General features: G+C 36.8%; 2 protein-coding genes and 2 long non-coding RNA genes across 5 annotated transcripts; 1 reads left to right on the top strand and 3 right to left on the bottom strand.

Moving 5' to 3' along the window:
* Nucleotides 1-30: 30 nt before the first annotated feature.
* Nucleotides 31-1,303, bottom strand: LOC125211603 (uncharacterized). Its single transcript, XM_048111472.2, has 2 exons — nt 537-1,303; nt 31-358 (listed from the first exon to the last, which is right to left on the bottom strand). Exons 1-2 carry the CDS (start codon nt 1,236-1,238, stop codon nt 245-247), a joined length of 816 nt encoding a protein of 271 aa, XP_047967429.1. The 5' UTR covers nt 1,239-1,303; the 3' UTR covers nt 31-244.
* A 2,385-nt stretch (nt 1,304-3,688) lies between these two features.
* Nucleotides 3,689-7,385, bottom strand: LOC125216907 (HECT-like ubiquitin-conjugating enzyme (E2)-binding protein). Its single transcript, XM_048118692.2, has 5 exons — nt 6,940-7,385; nt 6,665-6,743; nt 5,357-6,169; nt 4,864-5,106; nt 3,689-4,037 (listed from the first exon to the last, which is right to left on the bottom strand). The coding sequence occupies exons 1-5, from the start codon at nt 7,358-7,360 to the stop codon at nt 3,878-3,880; spliced, it is 1,716 nt and encodes a 571-aa protein (XP_047974649.1). The 5' UTR covers nt 7,361-7,385; the 3' UTR covers nt 3,689-3,877.
* Nucleotides 7,386-16,125: 8,740 nt separating this feature from the next.
* On the bottom strand, nt 16,126-17,370 carry LOC125204292 (uncharacterized). Of its 2 annotated transcripts, XR_007173533.2 has the most exons (3): nt 16,959-17,366; nt 16,652-16,876; nt 16,126-16,492 (listed from the first exon to the last, which is right to left on the bottom strand). It is a non-coding gene; the product is annotated as an uncharacterized LOC125204292 (long non-coding RNA). The 2 variants fall into 2 exon arrangements; XR_007173532.2 differs by having other exon boundaries at nt 16,126-16,876; nt 16,959-17,370.
* LOC125204291 (uncharacterized) lies at nt 16,388-18,483 on the top strand. Its single transcript, XR_007173531.2, has 4 exons — nt 16,388-16,459; nt 16,537-16,684; nt 17,756-17,818; nt 18,275-18,483. It is a non-coding gene; the product is annotated as an uncharacterized LOC125204291 (long non-coding RNA).
* The last annotated feature ends 6,198 nt before the right edge of the window (nt 18,484-24,681 follow it).

The following is a 24,681-nucleotide window of genomic DNA, read 5'->3' as shown; positions in this document are numbered from 1 at the left end:
TTAAAAGGATATGCATGAAGGTAAATGATATAAACAGCACGAAAAGAGAGGAGTAATATTTATGTTGACGTAAAAGAAGACATACACAAATAGAAACACACAACACAAGGCCAAGCCAACTCCCTCAAACATGAAGATGAAGAGCAGGCAGCTTATTGTCATAATTATTATACAAATGAACTGAAGCTGTAGGTGTATGTAGTATATATGTTCAATTGTGGGCAGGCAGCTTTTCCTTCATTCCTTACTCTTCATTATAGCTCTGCTGCTGCTCCTCCTCCTCCTCCTCCTTCTTGCTCCCGAAAAGCTTTTCCTTCAGCCCCTTCTTCCTCCCACCTCCTTCCCCATCCTCCTCCTCCTGCAGTTAAAATGTTAATGTTATAAAACCACAATCACAATTGAAAAAATGAAACTAAATATACATATATAAATATAATTATTCCACGTCAGTGCTCGTAGAGAACTGGAATCACTGTATAAGTCTTATGGGCCTCTCCTCCTATAACTAATTGGATTTAAGATGGAAAGATTCATACCGAGCTTCCGGAGCGCCCACCGCCCGTCCCTATTCCAGTATCATACTCTCCTGCGCCGCCCTGAGTACCATACTCTCCTCCGCCAGTGCCGGTGCCGATCCCTCCACCCTGAGTACCATACTCTCCACCAAGAGTACCATGATTCATGCCACCGGAGCTGTAGGAGTCAGTTCCTCCGCCAGGGCGTTGGACATGGTTTCCATACTCCTCGGTCTGGCTGGTCGGGTTGCCATACTCGTCGTCGGTCTGGCGGGTCGGGTTACCATACTCGTCGTTCTTGCGGGTGCCATACTCATTGTCGGTCTGGCTGGTCGGGTTGTCATACTCGTCGTTCTTGCGGGTGCCATACTCGTTGTCGGTCTGGCGGGTCGGGTTGTCATACTCGTCGTTCTTGCCGGTGCCATACTCGTTGTCGGTCTGGCGGGTCGGGTTGTCATACTCGTCGTTCTTGCCGGTGCCATACTCGTTGTCAGTCTGGCGGGTCGGGTTGTCATATTCGTCGTTCTTGCCGGTGCCATACTCATTGTCGGTCTGGCTGATCGGGTTGTCATACTCGTCGTTCTTGCGGGTCGGGTTGCCGTACTCGTCGTCGGTCTGTCGGGTCGGGTTGTCATACTCGTCGTTCTTGCGGGTGCCATACTCGTCGTCGGTCTGGCGGGTCGGGTTGCCGTACTCGTCGGTCTGCCTGCCGTATTCCGCCATTTATATTCAAATTAACTTTGTTGGTATTGTATTGTAGTATGTGTCAAGTGTGAGGCGATGATAGAATGAGGTTTCTACTCGCTATATATAGAGGATGCTGGAGCTCCAACAAGCCCAAGAGAGTGATGTGTTGCATGTCACAGAGAGACACGTGTACGTATCAGTAGGAGTCTTATTTCGTGGCAGCACAAATTTTAAATTAAATATTAAGAAAAGTGGGTGTCGAAAAGTGGAAGGGATAAAATAGGATCCACTTGTCAATTGTTTAATAGTGTATTATAAAATGTATTATGCAATGCATGAGGTGATCCCTTTCGCAATATCAGATAGATTCAACTTTAACCAAAATTTTACCATACAATTATTATTCATCATCTTTATACAAAAGCTTATCAAAACACATGTAATTGAAGTTACAGATAAGCGCGCACAAATTATACTTACTATTTTTTCCAAAATTAGTTATCCACTTTTGGATATTGGCACAAACTTTTAACGACAATCACCGTGTATATTTTTAGTTTCTACTATCATTCATCCTCTAATTTCTTCTCCATCACTTCTCATCTATCTGTCTCGCATCCTTTTATTAACCATGTTCCACTTGTTTCTAATAAAATATAGTATAATAAAAAAATATCTCAGAACTATTAACGATAATTTATAGCCACCACTAAAATTGTGGCTTCATTGAAGTGATATTTAATATGCATGGACTTTTGTGCGTGAATTCTAACTAAAAATCAGTTGAAGTTATTTAATATGCATGGGCACTGACTGGGGCGTGAATTCTAACTAAATATCAGCATTATCACTAAAATATCCTAACATAAAGACAAAACGTTAGTGTGTGATCTGTGAAGGAAAGTGATACTCTGTTCGATCCGACACCGATTTTAAAAAATTGTAATAGAAAGTGAGTTGGAAAAGTTAGTGGTTTGTGGGTCCTACATTTATATATTACTAGTTTTAATAATAAAATGTGAATAAAAATGAGTTAATAAAATATAAGATCCACTGTTAAAAATAATAAAAGTGAAAAGTATAAATTGTTAAGAATGAACATAAAAGGAAATAAATGATAAATTTTCAGGGACAGAGCATACTAGCTATAGCTATTTCTGGCAGCAGATTTGAGTGTCGGCACGGATTGAATTTAAATGATGATAAAATGGAAGGGTGAGTTGGCATCATCCTATCCTATTCAATCTAGGTGAACATGGATTTACGAGCTTACATTTGTTGCCGACCTTCAATTATTGCCATACAAATCAATCACGAAATGCACACCTCAGGTCCCCCGCAAGTGGCACTTCGATATTTGGCGTCGGCAAATATCATAATTCACAAAATTATTTATATGCAAAGATATATCCTTGCAAAGGTAGGGTTGGAGGGAGGAGTATTTGGTAATGTACCATATCAATCCAACATTTTTCTTAACTTTCAAGTTGAAAGCTTGGCCAATGAGACTGCCAGGTGTTCAAAAAGACTAAAACCCCCCAATAATGGATGGTCGGGAAAATCATCATTGGCTATCAAACATGGACACCAATAGAAATGGAAACAATGGGTTTCTTGATTTGTAGTACTCCCTCCTTTCGACATAAAATGTCACAAGCTGACTCGTACGGGTTTTAAGAAAAGTTAAAGAAAGTAGGTGGAATAAGTTAGTAAAATGTGAGTTATACTTTTATATATAGTATTGGTTTTATACTTCCTCCGTCTCACAGTAGGAGTCACCATATTTGGTGTAGACACGAGTTTTAAGAAATGTAAAGAACAGTGAGTTGGAATAGTTAGTGAAATATGGAATCCGTTTTTTTATATTGATTTTATAATAGCATTTGAATGAAGTGAGTTAGTGAAATATGATACTCCCCCCGTCCCATAAAAGATGTCACATTTGTGGGACGACACGAGATTTTAGGAGGTTTTATTCTGTGTGTTAAATGCAGAGAGAAAATATTATTTTTATATTCATGTGAGAGAGAATTTTTTTCCAAAAATGGAAATGTAACATCTTTTGTGGGATAAACTAAAAAAGAAAGTGTGACATCTTTTGTGGGACGGAGGGAGTACCTACTTACCATTTATGATAAATATAAAATGTGACCCTTATTGTGGGACGAACAAAAAAAAAGCCAAAATATTACTTTTACTGTGGGACGGAGAGAGTAATAAAATGTGAGGGAGATGAAGTTAATGGAATGTGGAGTCCATTACCAAAAATAGGTACGACAAGCATTGGAGGACGGAAAAAAAAGGGAACTATTGACAAGAAATGGCCGATAGAGGAAATACTATTTTAAAAGCCAATCAGAGAATAACATTGGATTCCATAATGAGTTATTGACCCTTAGCCAGTTTGATCAAAGGTTTTCCATTTTCACAAATGCAACATATGTTCAAATTCAAAGGAATATGTTTCATCAAATGTGAATATAATATGCCTTCACGTAATGTTGTCTATTTCAATCAGTGCTTCATAAAAAATACTGGTAGTAGTACAGAGATAGACCCAATGATACACAAGGCATTCCAGATATAGATTTCGACTTCTCATATAAAAGGGGAGTACATAGGTCGGAAAGTTGATCTTGAAATTTGCCAGCTTATGGTCCATATGTTGGGACCAGTCATCTCGCTAGGGATGATAGAAGTAAACCCTGCAGTGATCTACATGATGGTGGAGATAGGTCATTGGCAAGCTCCAACACTTGTGTTAGTTCGGATATTTGAGACGAGAACATGTAAATTTCATCCGCTTGATTCTTTCTCATCCACTCGTCCAAAGTCCTGAGTAATATTCAAGAAATTAAAATGCATATTCAGCTCATGAAGTATGGAAAGAGCCAATAGATTATGTTAAACATCGAAACAGTATATAATCTCCAGATGATTCTGCTAATTTCAAGCAAGAATTCATAAATTGTTCTGAGACACATACCAACTACATATACAAATACACTCTAGAACTGCATTCTGAAGGGTTAGAAATTCATTATCGTAATGTAACACAAGCCATAAGAATCACTAAAACAATGGAAAGAAAGATTCCCAAGTGAAAACAAATAGACAGGAAAAGTTCAGACTGTTTCCGCTTTACTCAGATTCAAGTGAAAATAACACACAGGACGGCCACTGCAGACTGTTTTCACTTTGTTTGCTAGGCATTTGGCTTATCATAAGTGTAGAGGGATTAATAGGTTGAGTATGAGTTATATCATTATAATATCAGCCACTCAACCTACAACCAAGAAGTACACTAAGGAGTAAAAAAATACAATACTCCCTCCGTCTCACTTAAAGTGACTCATTTTTCTTTTTGGGATGTATATCATCATCTCTACTTTATTCTCACTTCTAATTTATTCTCTCCACTTTACTCACAGAATAGCAATGCATAAAACTCATGCCTAAAAGCAAACCTTTAGCTCTATGCAGGACGGAGGGAGTATTTTCTACAAGGATTGACAATTGACCATTTACAGATTCTATCCACATATCTCACTTAAATCAGCCAGGAGTACAGTTGTAAGAATATTCCACTTAAATGGAAGGCGCAACCATAAACCCTATTCCAACCCCAAAAGAAAGAAACATTCTAAGAGAAATAACTTACATTGAATCAATGCCATGACCGGAGGCAGTAAACAGCACTCTACTTACAGGCTGCAAAACCAACTTATCAGTTGGTTCTGCGGAGTGCAAACTTCCAGCACAGCCCCATGAATTAGGATTCAGGATAACAATTTGCAACATAGGCAATTTTTTTTCAATGTCTCTAACTATTGTCCTGAACGATAGTTCATCTTCTGCATTTTCGAGCAATTGACTGGAAAACATTCTCTCCAAGGAGTAATTCCTATATGAAGATGAAAATTAAACACATTAGAGGATCATGGATAGTCTTAAGCCCTTTATTTCATACAGAAAGGTAAACAGTTACAGAAAACAAAAAGATAAATCCGACTAAATTTCTGTCCTGTCATTAAGGTCTTTAGCATATGGTTTCATGAAGAAAAATTACCTATTGCACATAGACCATACATTTCAACATCATGATGCTAGAGTAATTACCAATTAGTTTCAATACTATAGTTTGAGTAACTCACGCAAATGCATCGCCTGATCCAGTGGAAGGCACGCAAGTTGAAATATAGCATTTGAATAGGCGAATTCCACCATCTACCGGTAGATTATCATCAAAACAAGGATATGCTCCAAGCAAACAAGAGCATTGTGGGCATAAATATTTGTTCCAGCGGAAATCTTTTGAAAGCTCAGAAGTTCGAATCATGAAACCATTCCCAAGATAACCATCCAGAAACAATTTCTGGTTTTCAAGAAGTTCAACATTTTCTCCATTCATTTGCACCTTAGAAGAGGTTTCTGAAATATGTGATGTACAGCAACTAATATGACAATTTTGAGTTTCTTCATTCATTAATCTTTTGTTTTCTTCAATCTGTAAAGCAGCAAAGGTGGATACTAAACTATCACTATCAACTGCATTCTTCAGAGTCTCATTTTCCCCATCTGTTGAGAGTTTATCTTCAGGGAACTGGACCTCTGTGATGCTTTGCATACCCAGAAACCCATCACTGTCATTTCCGCAACAATCTGCTGGTACTTTCTTACAAACCTCATTTAGTGGAACTGTATCTGAACAGTCATGGCTTTGAGGATTCACATCAGGCTCAAAAGATTGCCTGCTCTGCACATCAGGGAACTTCCACCCCAAAATATCATCTGTGCTTAAAGCAACAGATGTTGAATTCAAAAGGCACACACCTGGGACACACGTATATGACTTTGCATATTCCGCAACCAGCTTCTCACTTACACCTCCAAATGTGCAGCAACAGTTTCCAAACCAATTATCAGCGACTTCTCTCCAGTTAACTGAAGGCATTTCCCTGAAACATCTGCAACATATTCGGATAATCATAAATGCAAGTTCATTGTCACTATATCGGTATCACCTTTAGGTAGATGATATCAAAGGTCTGGGTCTCCACGACCCTAGGTACTATTAAGGTGTACATGTTTTTGGCTTGCCCATTTGGTCAAGAGAGCATGTTATCAGGGCCAAAATTACCTTTCATCATCATCCTCATGACATAATTTACCATTCACACATAAGGTAAGGAGCTACAGTTGCATTATTGAATGTCTATATTGATAAACAGATACTGAAACTACAGTAGCACATTCCAAAATTGTGGATAAAAAGATTTGAAAAACCTAATCCATCAAAAACTAAGCTCTTGGCTCATAAAACATGAGTCTTTTTTTTTTGTGCGTGGGCAAAAAGCTCACAAAGTCATGCAAAATTACTTCAAAACCCAATTACAAGGACATAATAACAAATAAAGAGAATGAAGAACTGAATAAGCATAAGAAATAAAACGAATCTCTACCTGAGACCCTTCGTTAACTTAGAAGAGCAATTTTTGCAGTAGAAATGCACTTCCTCCATACAAAACAGCTTCCTTAAATCTGAAATTTAAAGCAGACACAATTATTTGGAAACAAAATGTAGCAAGTCCTAGGCTAGCATAAATTGGAAACATACTTCGATTTAAAAAAAAAAAAAGAAACAATTTTAATCAAATGCGAAGCGAAAACGCTATACAAAATGTAGAATTTTGCCCCAAACAAAAATCACATAACAAATTGGAAATCTCTTAATTACCAGAATCCACGGAAAGCGTACGAAGCTCATCATTGTTTTCCTCGACGTTGAGGATTGAATCGAAGTTAGAAACAAGGGGGTGATCGATCGGAAGTAACAAAACGAGCTTAACCTCAATGTGATCATCGAAAACCCTGAAATTGAGCGGAGATTCCGGGTCGATTAAGACACGCGGCACCGGCACCCTAACCGAGGTCTCTGTTTGGCCTTCGCATCCCCGAAACGACACCGTAAGCAGTGATTTTTGGGGGTGAAAACTGAGTTTTAGGTCTGTGCACTGAGCTGAGGGCTTTGTGTTTGCTTTGAATAGGAGTAGCCGGAGTATTGACGCGTGAGACTGAGCTTCCCACGCAAACTGCCAGCAGCTAGAGTCGGCGGCGGGGGAAACCGGCGGTTTAGCGGCGGAAGACGGTGGCGACATTTTCAGATAGGGCTGGTTTGGGAAATTGGCGGGTACAATTTTATCACACATGTTTTAGTGATCCGGCCCATATGAAAATTGGGCCATTGCTACTTAATTCTAATGGCCCAAACGTTCTTATATGGGCCAACAATCACTTGTATTTACAAAAAGAAACGTAGAGATTTTAAGAATTTTTTGAATGTCAAAGTTCATTAATTGTCGGTTTTGCAACAACAATGGAAATACTATGTGAAAATTAATGAGTTAACAATTTTATGAGTGAGATGTTACTTCTTAATCTCTATCACTGATCAAAGTATATATTTACGTAGAGTAATGATATGTTACGTACCTTAAGTGAGTTTCTTATGTGAACACCACTCTCGTTTGACACATATTTAATATTGTTCGTTTTGATTTATATATTTAGTTTGATATATATTAAAAAATGTTACTGAAATTTCTAATTTCACAAAATTAATAAAAATCAAAGCCTGATTTGTTATTTTATTTATTTATTTGAAATTATAGGGAAGTCGAACTTTGGTTTTTATGAAATTAAAAATTTCAATAACATTTTTTAATATATTAGAATCAAACTATATATATAAATTGAAACAGATAATAGTAAACGTGCGTCAAACGAGAGTGATGCTCACATAAGGAGTTCACATAAGGTATACTGTATAGCATATCGTTCCTCTATTTATGTATACATTCTAAATGTAGAGCTTATTTTTCCCCTCTAAAATACTACTCTCTCATTCCTACAATAAGAGTCCTATTTTCTCATTTCTATTCATCACACAATAAGAGTTTTATTTCATTTTTTTTATTATAAATGACAAGTAGGCCTCATATTTCATCAACTTATTCCACTCACATTTATTACAAAACTAATATATATAAGTGAGATTACCATTTCATTAATTTATTAAACCCACTTTCTTTATATTTCTTAAAACATGTGCTTAAACTCAATAGGACTTTTATTATAGGACGGAGGGAGTAGTATATAAGATTTTTACTACTACTTTAGGGCACTCCCAATGGTCCAGATAAAAACTCCCTTATTTCTCCCTAACTCCTGTCACATCAGCGCCACATCAGCACCATAATTTATCCCCAGTTTTTAGCCAACTTTTAGCCAACTGCTCCAATGGTTTCTCCCTTATTTCTCCCTAACTCAACATTTCATTTTTACATCATTACTAATTTAATTGTTTTATTTTTGTATATAATAAAGCTAGCTAATTTAATTTATAAGACAAAACAAATAATAGTAATAAAGTTCGTTGTATTAAACACGAGTAAACATTACAACGACGAAAATTAATAAAAAAAAATAGTACAGGAATGGAGAAAAAAAAATTCAAAGTAAAAAAATTCAAGGGCGGTGGGCGCGGTTTCTGTTTGCCCACAATTCTTCGATCATATCGTGTTGTAGTGCTCGATGGGCCTCCTTTTGGTGTATGTCCATGAACGCCTTGAACCGTTCATGTTCGTTGTTGGCGAAACCCGCGACATCCCATCCGGTGGGAGCGGGAGGTACCTCTTCTTCGGAAGAAGAATGAGATATCTCCTCGTCGGACCGAGAATGAGAAGATGATTCAAAATTCATTAAATATAGATGGAGAGAGAGAAAATAAATGAAGAGAGAAAATGGATGAGGATGAGGAGAGAATGAAGAGAGAAAAGGGATGGGGAGAGAATGAAGAGAAGGTGTGTATTTATAGGGGAGAAATTAAAAAAAAAACAATAAATATTTTTATCGCCAAATTATCGCCCACAGTGGTCGGCGATAATTCGGCGATAATCCGGCGATGAATCGGGAGTTGGTGATGAATCGGTAGAATTAACGCCGAATTATCGCCGAATTCACCCCAACGCCCGGCGATAATCCGGCGATATTCGGCGATTTTTCGCCGACCCTAACGCCTAACCATTGGGAGTGCTCTTATAGGGATGTAATCAATTGCTAACTAATTACCAATCCCAAATTGAGACCAATTTTCAACCATTAGATTAGAAGATCTTGTAGTTAATATAATGCCAAGTGTAATATATTTTAAATTTAAATAATTATTAATTAAATTAAAAGGGTATTAATGTCAAATCTTATATATAGTAATTATAACTAACTACTTTCACTCTCCTCAAAATCATCTCAAATCTTTAAATTTACATAACTCTCTTAATTTAAATTATTTTTTCGTAAAAAATATATCAAATTAAAGATAATTTAATAAGGATTCCAACGAGATCTCAATTGCATATGTTCCGACGATGTTCGGGTGATGAAATTTGATAAATTATATTTCAATTTTCGTACATGTTGATAAGCCGCTTTTATCAACAAATGCAACAAAAAATCTCAATATATTGTAGGCAAAATCTCAATATTATGCATGTCCAATCTCAATAAAAATGTGTTGATATTTTCTTATCCTTGTATTGATATTCTAATGTCATATTGTTGATCTTTGTAATACACAATGTTGATATAAAAAAACACCCACGAAAATTATCATATGATACATAATGACGATATTACCCTTTTGTTGATATTTTGTCTACTATTTATTGAGATTTGTATGCTTTAATCTCATCCACTTATTTTAAAATCCAAAGGTGGAGATTTAGTCTTGATTTTGGATTAGGGTGCTATAAGCATTAGAATAAGACCCCTTATAAATCTTATTTAACAAAAACGGCAGCTATTGAAAATTATTAAATTTTATAAGCTTATAAGTTCGTATAAGAAGACTCCGAATTTTCTCGGGAAATAAAGAAAACTTGTTCAATTTTAATCATTTTAATCATAATAATTATAAGTATGTTAGTATTAGCACCTTTCTAATTTAATATTTCGAAGTCCATCTAAGAAATATTCCCAGAGCAGATTAAATAAGAGACGAGCGTCTATGAGTCTCATAATGTTAATCCACTCCTCAACTAAATCAAAGTACTTCCTCCGTCCGCGAATAGAAGTCCCGGTTGGCCATTTTCAATCGTCCGCCATTAGGAGTCCCGGTTAGACATTTTATCTTGGGAGTATAAAAATGACCTCAGTGTTCCCTTAATTTAGAAGCTGCAATTATTTTTAATCCACTTTGATTGCAATTTCTCACTCTCTCTCTTAATGTTAGATTTCATTATTCCAAAGAATAAATCAAATAATAATATAAATGGGTCCCACGTTCCACTATCACACACTTTAATTATTACACTCAAACTTTTCTTAAAACTCGCACCCAACTCAACCGGGACTCCTATTCGCGGACGGAGGGAGTAACGTTTTTGGATATAGGTTTTTATGGATGAGATTTAACTTCATTCCAGTACATACAGGCGGTTTTGCCATCACGTACCGTTCTTTTTCTCTGTAATGTCTATCACCGCCGTACGACGTTGACAACAAAATGAAATGATAGCCTAATTGAATGATGTAATAAGCACATGGAATGGTGTGATAAACTATTTGAATGAAGTATGTGTAGAAGCATTTGAAGTCTTGCTGAAATGAAGTAAAAACTTTGTCCAATGAAGTAATAATGTTTTTGAATGAAGTAATAAACTTATTGGAATAAATTATCTTTTTAAAGTGAATAAAGTAAAAACCCAGTTCAATGAATTCGTATAAAGCATGTGTTGAATCATTTCAAAACCTACTGGACGTAAGTAAAAACATACTGTAGTTTCAAGGTATTACATACCGGAATGAAGTAATAAACCTGCTAGAATGAAGTAAAATGAGCTTATAATGAAGATCGAAATAATTTACACATCAACGAATCTCATCAAAAAACTTGATCTAATGGCCATAATTTGGTCTCTAGTTCGGTCTTTAAAATTGGTTCGACATTGCTCACAACTCTAGATCTATATAGCATAGTTGTATGATTCGAGTTTAATAATAATCCATATCAAGAATCACGTAATACCACTAAAAATAATATCGATAAGGACGTCTTCTAATGCAATTAAAGATGCTAATTTATGTTTCTAAATATGTCACCAACGTTTCAAAAAATGTTATTATTGTTGGCGTCTAAATTAAAATTAGAGGACGCAAATGAAAGCGTCCTAAAAAACAAAAGATTAAGTTAATTGTCCTTAATTTTGAAACGCTTTCTTTTATGTCCTAAATTATTGTTATTTTAAAAAAATTTCCAACAGAAGTAATTGCATTTTAATTTTCGTATCTTTAAAAATTAAGTTTTCGTATCTTTAAAAATTAAGTTTGTTGTAGTGTGCATTAATCAAGAAAGAAATACTAAAAGCAAAGCAAACTTGTAGTATTAAAAATGCAGATTCCGCAATAACATGTACTAATAAACAACCAAATTATAAACAACCAAATTATGTATAACTATTTTCGTATCTTTAAAAATTAAGTTTGTTGTAGTGTGCATTAATCAAGAAAGAAATACTAAAAGCAAAGCAAACTTGTAGCATTAAAAATGCAGATTCCGCAATAACATGTACTAATAAACAACCAAATTATAAACAACCAAATTATGTACAACTAAAATAAGGCTATATCAGTAATTTGAAGTAATAATTATGTATTCAAATATTAATTGTAGTTAGTGGGTAAACTTAAAAGACTTAATTACCCTTTAACCTCATTTTTTATTTTTAAAATCTAAATTCCCCTCTTCTTGCTTTACTAAAGTTACATGCATTAATTACATTTTATAGTTCCAAAAGCAAATCAACGCACAAAAATTGAATAGTTGTATGTTTTAGGGATAACTGCTTGACTCAACTTATTTTTAAAACAAGTATAACCGCAAGTGTAAAGGGCTAATGTAGCAAATAGTAAGCAAAGAGTACCGTATCCACAGAAACAATGAGTGTCAACCTAATTACCACGAACCAACCTCAACTACTATCTAAATGAATCAGAAAGTTTTGGTTTTTCTAAATCTACTTAAAAGCAAGGTAAAATCATTTAAAAACAACTAGAGAATTAAAAGCAAATAAAAGAGACGGATGTAGATCAAGGATGAGAAAGGTAGATTCCTACGAGATCGATAACAATTATCCTATGCTCAACTAATTTCAAAACTATGCCAACAAGGGTCTCAAGGGTTATTAAGCTATCACTAAGGTAAAACTATATCTTCTCCCGAAGCATACAATTCGTAGATTGCTGCCTAGAACCGAAGTGTCTTCCTAGAACAAAGGTAACAACTCCTAAAAGCTCCTAAGATACTTAGCTTCATTCAAGGGCTTAAATCTATCGATTATATCGGCAAAGACGTCAACTTCTCTTCTTTCAAATTAAACTACTCATCTCCCGAGTGTTGTAGTAAAATCTAGATGCATTTATAAGGAGATCAATCAAATAATTGTATAAGCACAAGAGAAGTCAAAATAATCACATGAGCCAAGGCATAGAAAAAGGAAATCAATTAAACATAAGAATCATTGTATCTCCCCCGTAGAATTCTACGGAGGATTTAGCTACTCATGTTCATCACAAAAGTCAAAGAAATATTCAAAGGAATAATAAAAAACATTGTTTGAACAAGAATAAAACTAAAAGATGAACTCCTAGAATTGGATTGGGCGGATTGGAGGCCTCGTCTTCAATCTTGTGATGAATACTCGTCCTCTGCTCGTTCTTGTATTCTTCCTAGGTGAATATGCGGTATTTTTGGGGTAGGAGGCGTGTAAGTTGTGTTTGGAGGTGTTTACTAGGCATATATATACCTAGGGTTGACTTTGGGTGCGAAATAAACTGTCGGACAAAGCTGGCGGGTCGCCAAGTTGGGTGTGCGTCGAAGTTGGCGAATCGCCAACTGCTTACGACGTTTTTCTCGTGTTTTGCTGGCGGGTCGCCAGGTTTGTTTGCATGCGAACCCGACGGGTCGCCAACTATGTCACTACTCCGCTCAGTCTTGGTAAAACGGTCATAACTTCTTCTACCAAACTTCGATTGAGACGTTTAAGATATCCACGCAAAGCTCTTTCGAAGTCGAAGAGAATGGTATGCATTATGTGCGAATCGGACTTCAAAATCTCCAGAAAAACTATTTCGAACCAAAGCCGTTGCACATCCATATATTTTGTACATTTTTCTACACATTCTTCACAAAATGGTCAAAATACCAATATTATAGAGAAGTAGCTATAACCATGTCTCAAAGTACACAATATATGATCAAAACCAAGTAAAACTACCCTCTAAAACCATGTAAAATCCAAGTGAATCAACTCCCCAAACTTAAACAATTGCTAGTCCTCAAGCAAAGAAGAAAAAGAACTAGAAGAAACTTGGATTCAAAAGAGTTTTAGACATCATCATCGTTTCAAATAATACGGAATAAAGGAACATATCACAATACAAATTTCATCAAGTTAAGCCGTCGAATGCACTTTTACTACTAAATCATATATCACCTTGGATTCATGCTTCACTCGGTATGTATATATGTGTGTATTTTACCTTACTCAAAAGTGTATAAGATATCAAGTAACACTCAAACCATTCAAAAATGCATGGCTTACCATAGGCTTGCTCAATGTCTAACCTCTCATCTACTTCATGTGACAATAAATCTAGAGTCCGAAAGGTCTTTTAATTAGGTTATAATGTAGGCTCTTTGGTAAGGTGGGGTAATATTTGGCTAAAGTGACTAAATTCCCCAAAAATGCATTAAAAAATGCATGACTTACCATAGGCTTGCTCAATGTCTAACCTCTCATCTACTTCATGTGACAATAAATCTAGAGTCCGAAAGGTCTTTTAATTAGGTTATAATGTAGGCTCTTTGGTAAGGTGGGGTAATATTTGGCTAAAGTGACTAAATTCCTCAAAAAGATGTGAAATCCCAAGACATTACATCATCCACATTCAACTTCAACCATTAACCAAAACACTTCTCAACAATAACTAGACTTTGTGTAATGCTTCCCAACTTCCAAAGACTTTGAATTATTCTCTATATAATTTTTTTTTCTTTTTTTTTTCTTTTTCTTTCTTTCTCTTTCTTTTTTTTTTTCAACCAATTTCCAACTTGATAAGCTAAACACAACCAATTTCTTTCAACAATTAAACTCTCCAAACTCTTCTTTTCATAGATCAACAATTATAGAGTCTAGGATTCCCTACCCACTTGATTAGCTTGACAAAAGAAAAGACAATAGGCTCAAACTTGGCTATCAAGGGTATTATATAATAAGGTTAGTGTTTAGGTAAAAATAAGGCTAACAACGATGGCCTAACATCTTCCCCTATCTCTAAGGTCACTATGTGGACTCAAGAAGACAAGGGGCAAGTTTTAGAAACACATGCACAATTGATGATAAAACACATATGAAAGAGTTGAAAGATCAAGTCTTACTGGGCAAATAGCATGAATCAAGACAAACAGGCAATTCGTTACTTATGCATCATATTACTCAAACTCTCAAGTCAATGGTCAAGTGATAGATCAAAATAGATGGTTCTTTTATCATAGACGACTAGTCTTCACCCAAATTACTACCCAAATTTTCAATTCAATTTTAAAATTTTCAATCAATCCCAACCAATCAAAGCAAAAAAAATTCATGGAGTTCTAACAAAGAAATTCTATCCTAAAATAAGATAAAAAAGCAACAAAAGACAACTAATCAATCAAAAAGATATTTACCTCGTTAGTGTCCCTATCCACCATATCATCCCCCCAAACTTATTCAAAGCTATGCAAAGAATAAATTTGAAAAATTGGTGGAGAAGGGAGACTTACATGGTATGCAAGCACACAAAACCCATCAAAAACAAACTGAAACGAAAAAAAATTTATAAGTTACCTACTAGGGGTTACCTCCCCTACAGTGCCTTTGGTTATTGTCATTGGCTCGACGTCCTCCATGAGCTGCATCATGTCACGCCATAAATGGTGGTGTTGGCTTTTCCTTCAATCTTGGACGCATATGATCTCGCCAATCTCTTCTTCCACCAAGTATTTTTTAGCGCTCCATCAGAAATTTTGGTTTCCACCTTGGGTGAATTTTTAGTTTTTGTTTTTTTCTCCTTCGCTTTAGGATTTGATGCATTCTCTTCTTTAGAAATTGATCCACCACATAAACAAAACATCCACCGTGGTAATTAAAAATCCCCCAATGTTGACTCAATTGCTTGTGTCTTTTGGACCTTCACAACATGCACAACTTTGAACTCCATCTTCATAACAAGTTCATCGTCTTCATGACTCTTCATAGCATTGTAGATAGACAAAATGTGTCGTTTGTTTCTCATACGAAGAATGAGCTCTCCCTTTGCTATACCTATCAATGTTTTTCCCATTGCTAGGAATGGACGCCCCAAGATAAGCGGCACATTCATTTCTTTCTCCATATCCAACACTACAAAATCGACGGGAAATATAAAGTCGTGTACCTTCACCAGAACATCCTCAACAATTCATTTAGGATAGGTATCTGTCATCTGCAGTGTGATTGTAGTCGGCTTGAGAGTGCCGATCTTCATCTTTCTTAAAGACGATAATGACATCAAATTTATGCTTGCCCCTTGATCATACAGTGCCTTTGTCTGTCTGTCATTTCCTATGACGCATGAGATACTGAAACTCCCGTGTAACACCCGTCTTTTTAGAACCTCTTCACGTTGAGTTTTGTTTTGAGAACGAGCGAGTGATAGACCTTAAATAAAATATTGTCTTTGTTTCGATTGACTGTGAATGAAATTAGTGAATGCTTGATTGTTGTTGGTTAATCGCGTGGTGAAAGTATTCGCCGAGATTGATGTGAGTACCGTCGATGGGAATATTAGGTGTTCTTATTTAATCACCAAAATACTAAAAATAAAATACCAATAAATACTCTAAACCAAATATTTGGGCTTATCTTTTTACCTCCCATGTTTCTAGCTTTTATTCCTTTTTGGTTGACCGATTTTGAGAAGCCAAAATATAAATTAATTATTCTTCTACTACAGTCAAATTGTTAGTCAAAATAAATTCCCTCTCCTAAATCCACGTCTCCACCTTGCTCCCACTACCAAAAATCTCTCAACAAACCAATCAAATTTCTATATTATACATCTCCTCCCACAATCTCAGCAGTCCGTCGTCCCTGCAGTTTTCTTCCCTTTCAGTGAAGGTAATTTCTTCCCCTCCCATTGAATTCGAAAATCTGCATATTGGTCGATTCCATAATCAAAATTCTCGAAATCACAGTGTGGAGGAGAAACGCAACGAGTTGTGATTTTTTTTTCAATATCTTCTCTTCTGCAAGTTCTGCTTCTTCCGCGAAGTGGGAAGGAGAAATCGAGAGAGTGTGACTTTTCAATACCTTCTGCTTGTGCAAATTTTCTTCTCTTCAAAGGTATATCCTTAATCGCTGAAATCCTCCACATCATGGTCACATATATTTCACAGTAGATCACAGCCCGGAAAAGTTTTGGAATTTAATTCCTTGAAACTTGTTGAATGATAATCTTTTTCCTCCTAAAGCTTCGATCTTTAAGGCTTTAGAAGCCGTCTCCTGTTTCTTTTCAATTTCAATTAAATCATGTGTCTGCCCATTTAATAATTGCAATCAATCAATTAGAATTTTGAGATAAAAGTTTGGATTGGGAAAAGGGGAGAGGAAAACCTACTGTTGGGAGTAGCGGTGCCGCGACGGAGGAGCTGACCGCCGGGATCGGTGGCGGACAGTGGCGGTGACGGAGAGGCCGTGACTGCAGCAGCGACGAAGGCTGTTGCGGCGTCGATTTTTGGAACGAGAGATGAGAGTCCTTTGGTTACTTCTGTTTTTGTGAGAAAGAGGGAGGGAGCTATGACGGATAGGAATTATGCCTCTGTGAAACAATTTGGGAGATAATTTGGGATTGTTCCTGCATTGTGAATTGTTAGGAGAATTTCAGAGAGAAGTTTGAGAATGGGGGAGATGGAGATAGAGATAGAGATAGAGATAGAGACGAGAGGAAGATATAGGCGTGGCTAAATGGCAGAGGATATATACGTGTGATGATTTGGGAGATGTACTACTTTTTTTTTTTTTCCTTTTCTTTAGTTGATAAAAGTGTTAAGTTGGGAGTATACTAAAATATATACATGAGTTTGATAGGGAGTACAGACGTGAGTATGGCTGGGAGTAATATATATTAAATGACTAATGCTATTCTTTTCCTTAATTCTTGTTTAATAGAGTTGACCGATTAGTGTTGGGTTAGTTTATCTCATTAAGTAAAATTTATGTGAATCGCTTGGCCTATTTTTAGTAATAACCGAGACTTGTATGTTAGCCACCATTGGGTTTTGTGCTTGATTGATGAGTCTGTTTTATTATTTGTGAATGAGGGATAAATTTTTCAGACACACATGCATGTATTGTCTTTAATTAAATTATTTAGCAAAGCCTGATTTTTTTTGCATATCATGTTATTTTGAAAAGGGTAAAATTTTGCACGTTGTTGAGGTTGGGACAGGAAGTTTGTGGAGGAGCTAAGCTTTTGAGGTGAGCTTTCGTTTTAAATAAGGACTATGTCCTAAATACTATTTTTATGTGAAAGGAGGTGAAAATTGTTTGTCTTGCCATGTTTTGTGTTTGAATGAACCTATCTGAAGTGGCTATGCCATGTATGTTTAATCGAATTCGGGTCCAGTAGGGCCGCAAACCCTGCTCGGACTAGTGTACACCCAGTAGATCGTGCGCTATCTCTTTGGAGTTGGCCGATCTAGTGACTTGGTTCGTGGCCACGTTCCTTGTCATGTATGTTCAGATATGGTGATGGTGATGTGGATGGAAAATGGTTGCAACCGAAATTTATGTGAAAATGCTTTTAGTGACTTGGGTTCTTTTCATTTAAAACCCCCAAGATCACTCGGTATGGCTTGACAAACTGATTTTGGCATGTGTCCACTGAGTGCATCAAGTACTCAGCCCTGCATATTTGTTTTTCTTAATGTGCAGATTGAGCGACGACGGGTGTGGAGGATGTTGAGCAGAATTTATGGATTATTTATGTTTGGCTTAATATTGTTGGATATGTCGTGTCTTCATACTCGGCATTTTCCGTGTCTTGAACGCTTCCGCTAGGTGTCTTTTCTTTAAAATTGTTTTAGTATTGAGAACCTAACTCTTTTCAAAATTGTCTACTTTCTAGTCTTTATTTCTTAGAATTGGTTCTTTGTTGAAATGATACTATGTTGTTTTCTAAGTTATTTCAATTATTTAAATATTTTGGTCAAAGATGTGTGTTTCCCCCTTTCTTCCCCGCTTCTTTAATCATCCCCTAGTCGCGATCAACCGTGTTTTCTATCCTTAGAAAATACGGGCGTGACAAAGTGGTATCAGAGCAATTTTTCTTTCCGCTCTGGACCCAAGAGTCTTCTTTCTGTCTTGATCTAGATTTGTATCCTTAGATCAAAATAAATAAATGAATAAATAAATTTTAAAGTGTCAATGGCTCAACATCCGACCGTCGCGCTCAACCTGAAAAGAGGTAAAAAAAAATATTCTTGGAAAAAGAAGTGAAGGATGTTTTGTATAGAAAGTGAAGAACTATTTTGTTATGTTGAGAAAAGAACGAGTTTTTGGAAGTTTTTGCAATGTGTTTGATTTATATAATAAAAAAAATGGAAAGAATTTTGAGGTGAATGTTTTCAGTGGTAATAACTAGTTGTTTTGGTGGAAATTTGGTTGAGGAAAATAATTATGTTGAGGAAAATTGTTGAAAATTTCAGAAATCTTTGAACTTTACATGAAAGCATGCTAGTTCGTTTCTTTTGGGAAATTGAGATATTGAAGTGAATGAGAAGTATGACGTTGTTTTGTCTTAAGATGTATAAAGATATGCGTTTATGCATGATTAGCTATGTGGTATATGAATAACGTTTTAATTAATAGAGTATGGACAGTAAAGTATGAAATATATTGCGAATTTGTTGATAGAATGGAAGTATGATGCTATGAACTTTGTATGCAAACATAGGATGCCCAAGATGTCTGTTAGATTGAACGATATCGAACTTAGTTGTTACAACTGCAATATCACTTTTCTGAGTGATAGGACAAATGAAAATATGTGGTGCGAATTCGAACTTAATTGGATAATTACAAATTCACTATTGTCTTTATGAACGATAAGAATAACGAGAATGTGAAGAGACATTACGTACGATAATGAGTTCAAGAGGAAAAGGTGTGCAAATTGAAGAGAAGTTCCGAACGAGAAAATATTCGAGACAAGAGGAGATGTTAAATGATTTAATCCTGCAACGGGGGTGAAGATCATACATGCGATCTAATAAGTTAAACCCAATCTTATGTCAAAAGTAGCGATGCAACGAAAACAACTGTTATTGCATGTTGAGAGCGGGAGTATAATTACAATGTTTTTAAGAGAATGATTGTTATGACGTGCAAAGAATATTATGAAGATATGGATTCTGATCATCGTTATTGGTGGTAACAACACGAAGAATCTCAACTTGGAATCTACAGTTTCTTAGAACGATGTTACCATGTTTCGGCTTGTGAGAGATGAACGAGGGAGTGCGACCTTAATAGCTAGAATGAATGATTTTAATCAACAGTACTTACTTGGATTCTAAGAAGTTCTTTTTGGGACCTTTCGAATAACCATGAGCTCTTGTCTATTTAACACCTTGTTTGACTCATACTTTGCAAGTAATGCCCATTATTTATTTTCCTACATCAAGTCATGACTCACTTTCAGTTCTTGGAAATTGAGGTTTCCCCTTATAACTTCACACGCTTTGATTGGTTGTAATCTTCTTTGACTCGTCATTCACAAGAAAAATATTGTGACCTTGTGAGCCTTCGCCATTGAACATCATTCCTAATGTTGCTTGCAGATATGTTTTCTATAGAAGATTAAACTTCTTCGAACTGTTATTCAGCTTTTCATTTTGCAACCATGTATGTGGCATGTTCTTTCTTATAGAAGTGAAATTCTTTTTGGTCCAGTCCACTACATGTATCGTTTCCATATTAGAACTTTTCTTTATGTAAAACGAAGTTAAGGCCTACATTTTGTACTTTCCTTAACAGATTTAATCCACTTGATTTTCTCAAAAGTCCCCATGACTATGGCTGCCTTTCACAAACTTATGTACTCATTGATGTGATATCATTATTCTATACAATGATTTTCGTTGAACCATGATTAGTGCTGCTTCGTGACAACTGCCTATGTTTCTAAATTCTCATGCAACTAATCATTTTCGGTTGTGACATGTTTGAATCATTATCCGTTGATGTCTGGACCTTTCAAATTTGGTCGGACAACTGATTATCATGTTGGGTAGCCTACTATGGGAATTGAGATTTAATTCGATTCCATCCTATATTCATAACCTATCTTGTGTTCTTTCAAGCTCTCGTTGGAAGTAAATTCTCAAACTCTATTGGGATGATCCAAACCAATTGTTACAAGTTAGCGTAGAGATTCAAAACAAAAGTCGAGTTGAAATTGTAATTCTTGTTTCGTTGAGTGATTCTGGAACTTTTCTAATTTAAAGACACTTTCTTTTAACAGTGTTGTGATAATTTGAAATTGGTCCATATCCAAGCTAAGACTGTTTGATTAAATTTTGAGTCCTTGATACATATTCTGAGTTCTGGATACAACGTGAGGAAAGGCAAAAGCTTGAAGATACACGTGGGAAATAAGTTTTTATAGACAGACACACACTGAAATGATACACCAACCAGAAGTGTAGACATGACCAATAGAACGAGAGTGGAATAGATTGCATTTACGAACCGCTTGTAATGAGCTGCTAAGAAATTGAATGTCGTGTTATGTGCACAGATAATGATATTGGAGAAAATAATGTTAAGGAAAATTTTAGGCACACAGGCCTAATTGTCTTGTACGGTGTAGTGATCTATATGAAATTAGTTGATCGATCGATATGAGGATGATGAAAAAAAAAAAAAAAAAAAAACTAAGTGAACCACGAGGAATGGAGTATTTAAATATCACTGCTACAATACGACAATTGTGGCGAAAATACGAGGATGCTAACAAGGTAAATACCATCAACTAAGAGAGAAACGTTCGAGACGAGATATGTAGAGTAGGAAAAGCAATCGAATGAAAGAACGCGTGGTAGCCCTCCACCTCCTCAACCCAAGTAGAGAGTTAGTAACATTATAATAGGAATTTTTGCATACGCAGAAAATGGAAGGAATGTTAGAAAAAAAAAATATTTAATGATATGTTGGAAACTCACGTTGGATTACCTTTCGTGACAAATCGACAGTCGTAGTTTACAATTGACTAGGAGCCATGATCAACCTTAGATATCTAAGACAACATACAAAATGATGACTAAAGAGTTTGAAGAACTCAAGATGCAACTGCAAGAATTGTAAGACCTGGGTTTCATCAAATTCAGTGTGCCACCTTGGGGTGCACCAATACTATTTCTTAGGAATAATGACAGAACGTTGAAAATGTGCATAAATTATCGAGACCTGAACGAGATGACACTTTAATCAGCTTCCACTATATCTAAGAACACGTTTCCACTATCGAGAATAGATTATCAGCTTCGAGGAGCTGGTGTCTTTGTGAAAATGGATTTGAGATCTGGGTACCATCAACTAAGAGTCCGGCAAGAAGGTGTACCCAAGACGACTTTTCGAACTAGGTACGACCACTATGAGTTTATAGTGATGCCTTTCGGATTAACAAATGCCCCGACTGTATTTATGGACCTTATAAATTGTGTGTTCCATCAATACTTGGACAAGTTCGTCCTAGTCTTCATAGACGATGTACTTATTTACTCAAAGAACGAGGAGGAACATGAAGAACATTTGAGGACCACCTTGGAGACGCTAAGGGCCGAGAAACTCTATCTAAGTTCAGCAAGTGCGAGTTTTGTCTTAAGGAAGTGAATTTCCTTGGACACATAGTAATCGCGGATGGAATTCGAGTGGACCCTGCAAAGGTGGAAGCGATACAACAATGGAAGTCACCGACTACACCAAATGAGATTCATCGAGGGATTTTCAAAGATAGCAAGGCCAATGACTCAACAATTGAAGAACGGAGTCAAAGTGAATTGGACACCGGAATGTGAGGCGAGTTTTCAGTTGTTGAAGAAGAAGTTGACCACCGCACCGATTCTCGCTGTGCCAGAGCCGGACACTAACTATGTGGTGTATACTGATGCATCGAAGGTTGGACTTGGATGTGTACTTATGCAGAATGGGAAAGTGATTGCGTATGCATCAAGGCAGTTGAGGCCACATGAGTTGAACTACCCTACGCATGACTTGGAGTTGGCAGCAGTAGTACATGCCTTGAAGATTTGGAGACATCATCTTTATGGAGTTCGCTGTGAAATATACACGGACCACAAAAGCCTCAAGTACTTCTTCGAACAGAAGGATTTGAACATGCGCCAACGTAGATGGCTCGAGTTAGTGAAGGATTACATTGTAGCATAAACTACCACCCAGGAAAGGCGAACGTAGTGGCTGATGCTCTAAGTAGAAAGTCTCAACTTCAATTAGCCACTTTTCTCACAAATGAAGATCACTTGATACGAGAGTTTGGTAGGATGCGATTGGAAGTCGTGAGGGCACCCGAGACAGTGCAAGGAAGGATCGCCACCTTGGTGATGGAACCTGACCTAAGAGCTAGAATTGTCGAGGCTCAAAGACGCGATACTCTACTAGAGAAAATCCGTTCGGGAGTGAGGGCAGGAGAGCAAGAAATTTTTCACGAAGAGGCGGATAATGCCCTCACCTACAAGGGAAGGTTGTGTGTGCCTAAAGACGAAAGACTTAGAAATGAAATCATGAGGGAAGCGCATGAAACACTGTATACTGCTCATCCGGGGAGTACAAAGATGTATCAAGATTTGAAGAGACAGTTTTGGTGGAATGGCATGAAAAGCATGTTGCGGCATTTGTGGAGAGGTGTCTAGCATGTCAACAAGTGAAAGCCCTACATCAACGACCCTATGGAAGACTGCAACCACTTGAGATTCCAGAATGGAAATGGGAGCACATTGCAATGGACTTCGTGACAGGATTACCGAGATCTCAACGAGGAAACACAGTTATTTGGCTGACTATTGATCGTCTCACCAAATCTGCCCACTTTTGTGCCGGTTCGTGATACTTATAGAGCTAATAAGTTGTCTAAGATGTATGTGTGAGAGATCATACGCTTACATGGAGTGCCGGTGACTATTACATGTGATCGTGATTCGAAGTTTACATCTAGATTTTGGATGAGCCTGCAGCGAGAGTTAGGCACCAAGTTGAATTTCAGTACTGCGTTACACCCACAGACTGATGGACAAACGGAAAGGACGATACAGACTTTGGAGGACATGTTAAGAGCCGTAGTGCTAGATCGAGGGGTAGGTTGGGAGAATATATTGCCACTAATAGAGTTCGCTTACAACAATAGTTATCAGACGATTATTAACATGGCCCCGTATGAGGCATTGTATGGGAAGAAATGTAGATCTCCACTTTATTGGGATGAAGTGGGTGAGAGAAGAGTCCTTGGACCCGAATCTGTGGAAGAAATGATAGAGATTGTCCGACAAATCCGTGAGAGGATCAAGGAAGCTCAGGATCGACAGAAATCGTATGCTGATGTTCGAAGAACCGATCTACAGTTCGAAACTGGTGATAAAGTCTTTCTAAAAGTAGCTCCTTCTAAAGGGATAACTCGGTTCGGTGTGAAGGACAAGTTGAGACCACGATTTATTGGACCGTATGAGATTCTTGATAGAGTAGGTCCCGTAGCGTATAGATTGGCGCTACCACCATGTTTTGGGAATGTGCACGACGTCTTCCATGTGTCACAATTGAGGAAGTATGTGTTCGATCCTAGTCACATAATTCATCAAGAAGAGATGATGATCTTGAATCCAAATTTGAGTTATGAAGAGAAGCCCGAAGCTATTCTAGATCGGAAGGTGCAAGAGTTGAGAAACAAGTCTATCGCTTCAGTGAAGGTACGGTGGAGAAATCATGGTATTGAGGAAGCTACGTGGGAATTAGAAGATAAAATGAAGGAGAAATACCCGGAACTGTTCGAATGATCTAACCAAATTTCGGGACGAAATTTTTGTGAAGGTGGGTAGATTGTAACACCCGTCTTTTTAGAACCTCTTCACGTTGAGTTTTGTTTTGAGAACGAGCGAGTGATAGACCTTAAATAAAATACTGTCTTTGTTTCGATTGACTGTGAATGAAATTAGTGAATGCTTGATCGTTGTTGGTTAATCGCGTGGTGAAAGTATTCGGCGAGATTGATGTAAGTGCCGTCGATGGGAATATTAGGTGTTCTTATTTAATCACCAAAATACTAAAAATAA

The sequence above is a fragment of the Salvia hispanica genome, chromosome 3 (genome assembly GCF_029641045.1).
Source record: "Salvia hispanica isolate PSC_SH4W2 chromosome 3, Shi_PSC_v1, whole genome shotgun sequence".
NCBI classification, from domain to species: domain Eukaryota; kingdom Viridiplantae; phylum Streptophyta; class Magnoliopsida; order Lamiales; family Lamiaceae; genus Salvia; species Salvia hispanica.
This window is presented reverse-complemented; position numbering and strand designations above follow the sequence as displayed.

Excerpts from the sequence above, each read along its gene's own strand:
- LOC125216907 (XM_048118692.2), bottom strand. The coding sequence starts at position 7,360 with ATGTCGCCACCGTCTTCCGCCGCTAAACCGCCGGTTTCCCCCGCCGCC. Across the intron at positions 6,170-6,664 it reads AAGTTAACGAAGGGTCTCAG|ATGTTTCAGGGAAATGCCTT; the intron begins GTAGAGATTCGT and ends AATATGTTGCAG. Across the intron at positions 5,107-5,356 it reads GGATCAGGCGATGCATTTGC|GAATTACTCCTTGGAGAGAA; the intron begins GTGAGTTACTCA and ends ATCTTCATATAG.
- LOC125211603 (XM_048111472.2), bottom strand. The coding sequence starts at position 1,238 with ATGGCGGAATACGGCAGGCAGACCGACGAGTACGGCAACCCGACCCGC. Across the intron at positions 359-536 it reads GTGGGCGCTCCGGAAGCTCG|GAGGAGGAGGATGGGGAAGG; the intron begins GTATGAATCTTT and ends TTTTAACTGCAG.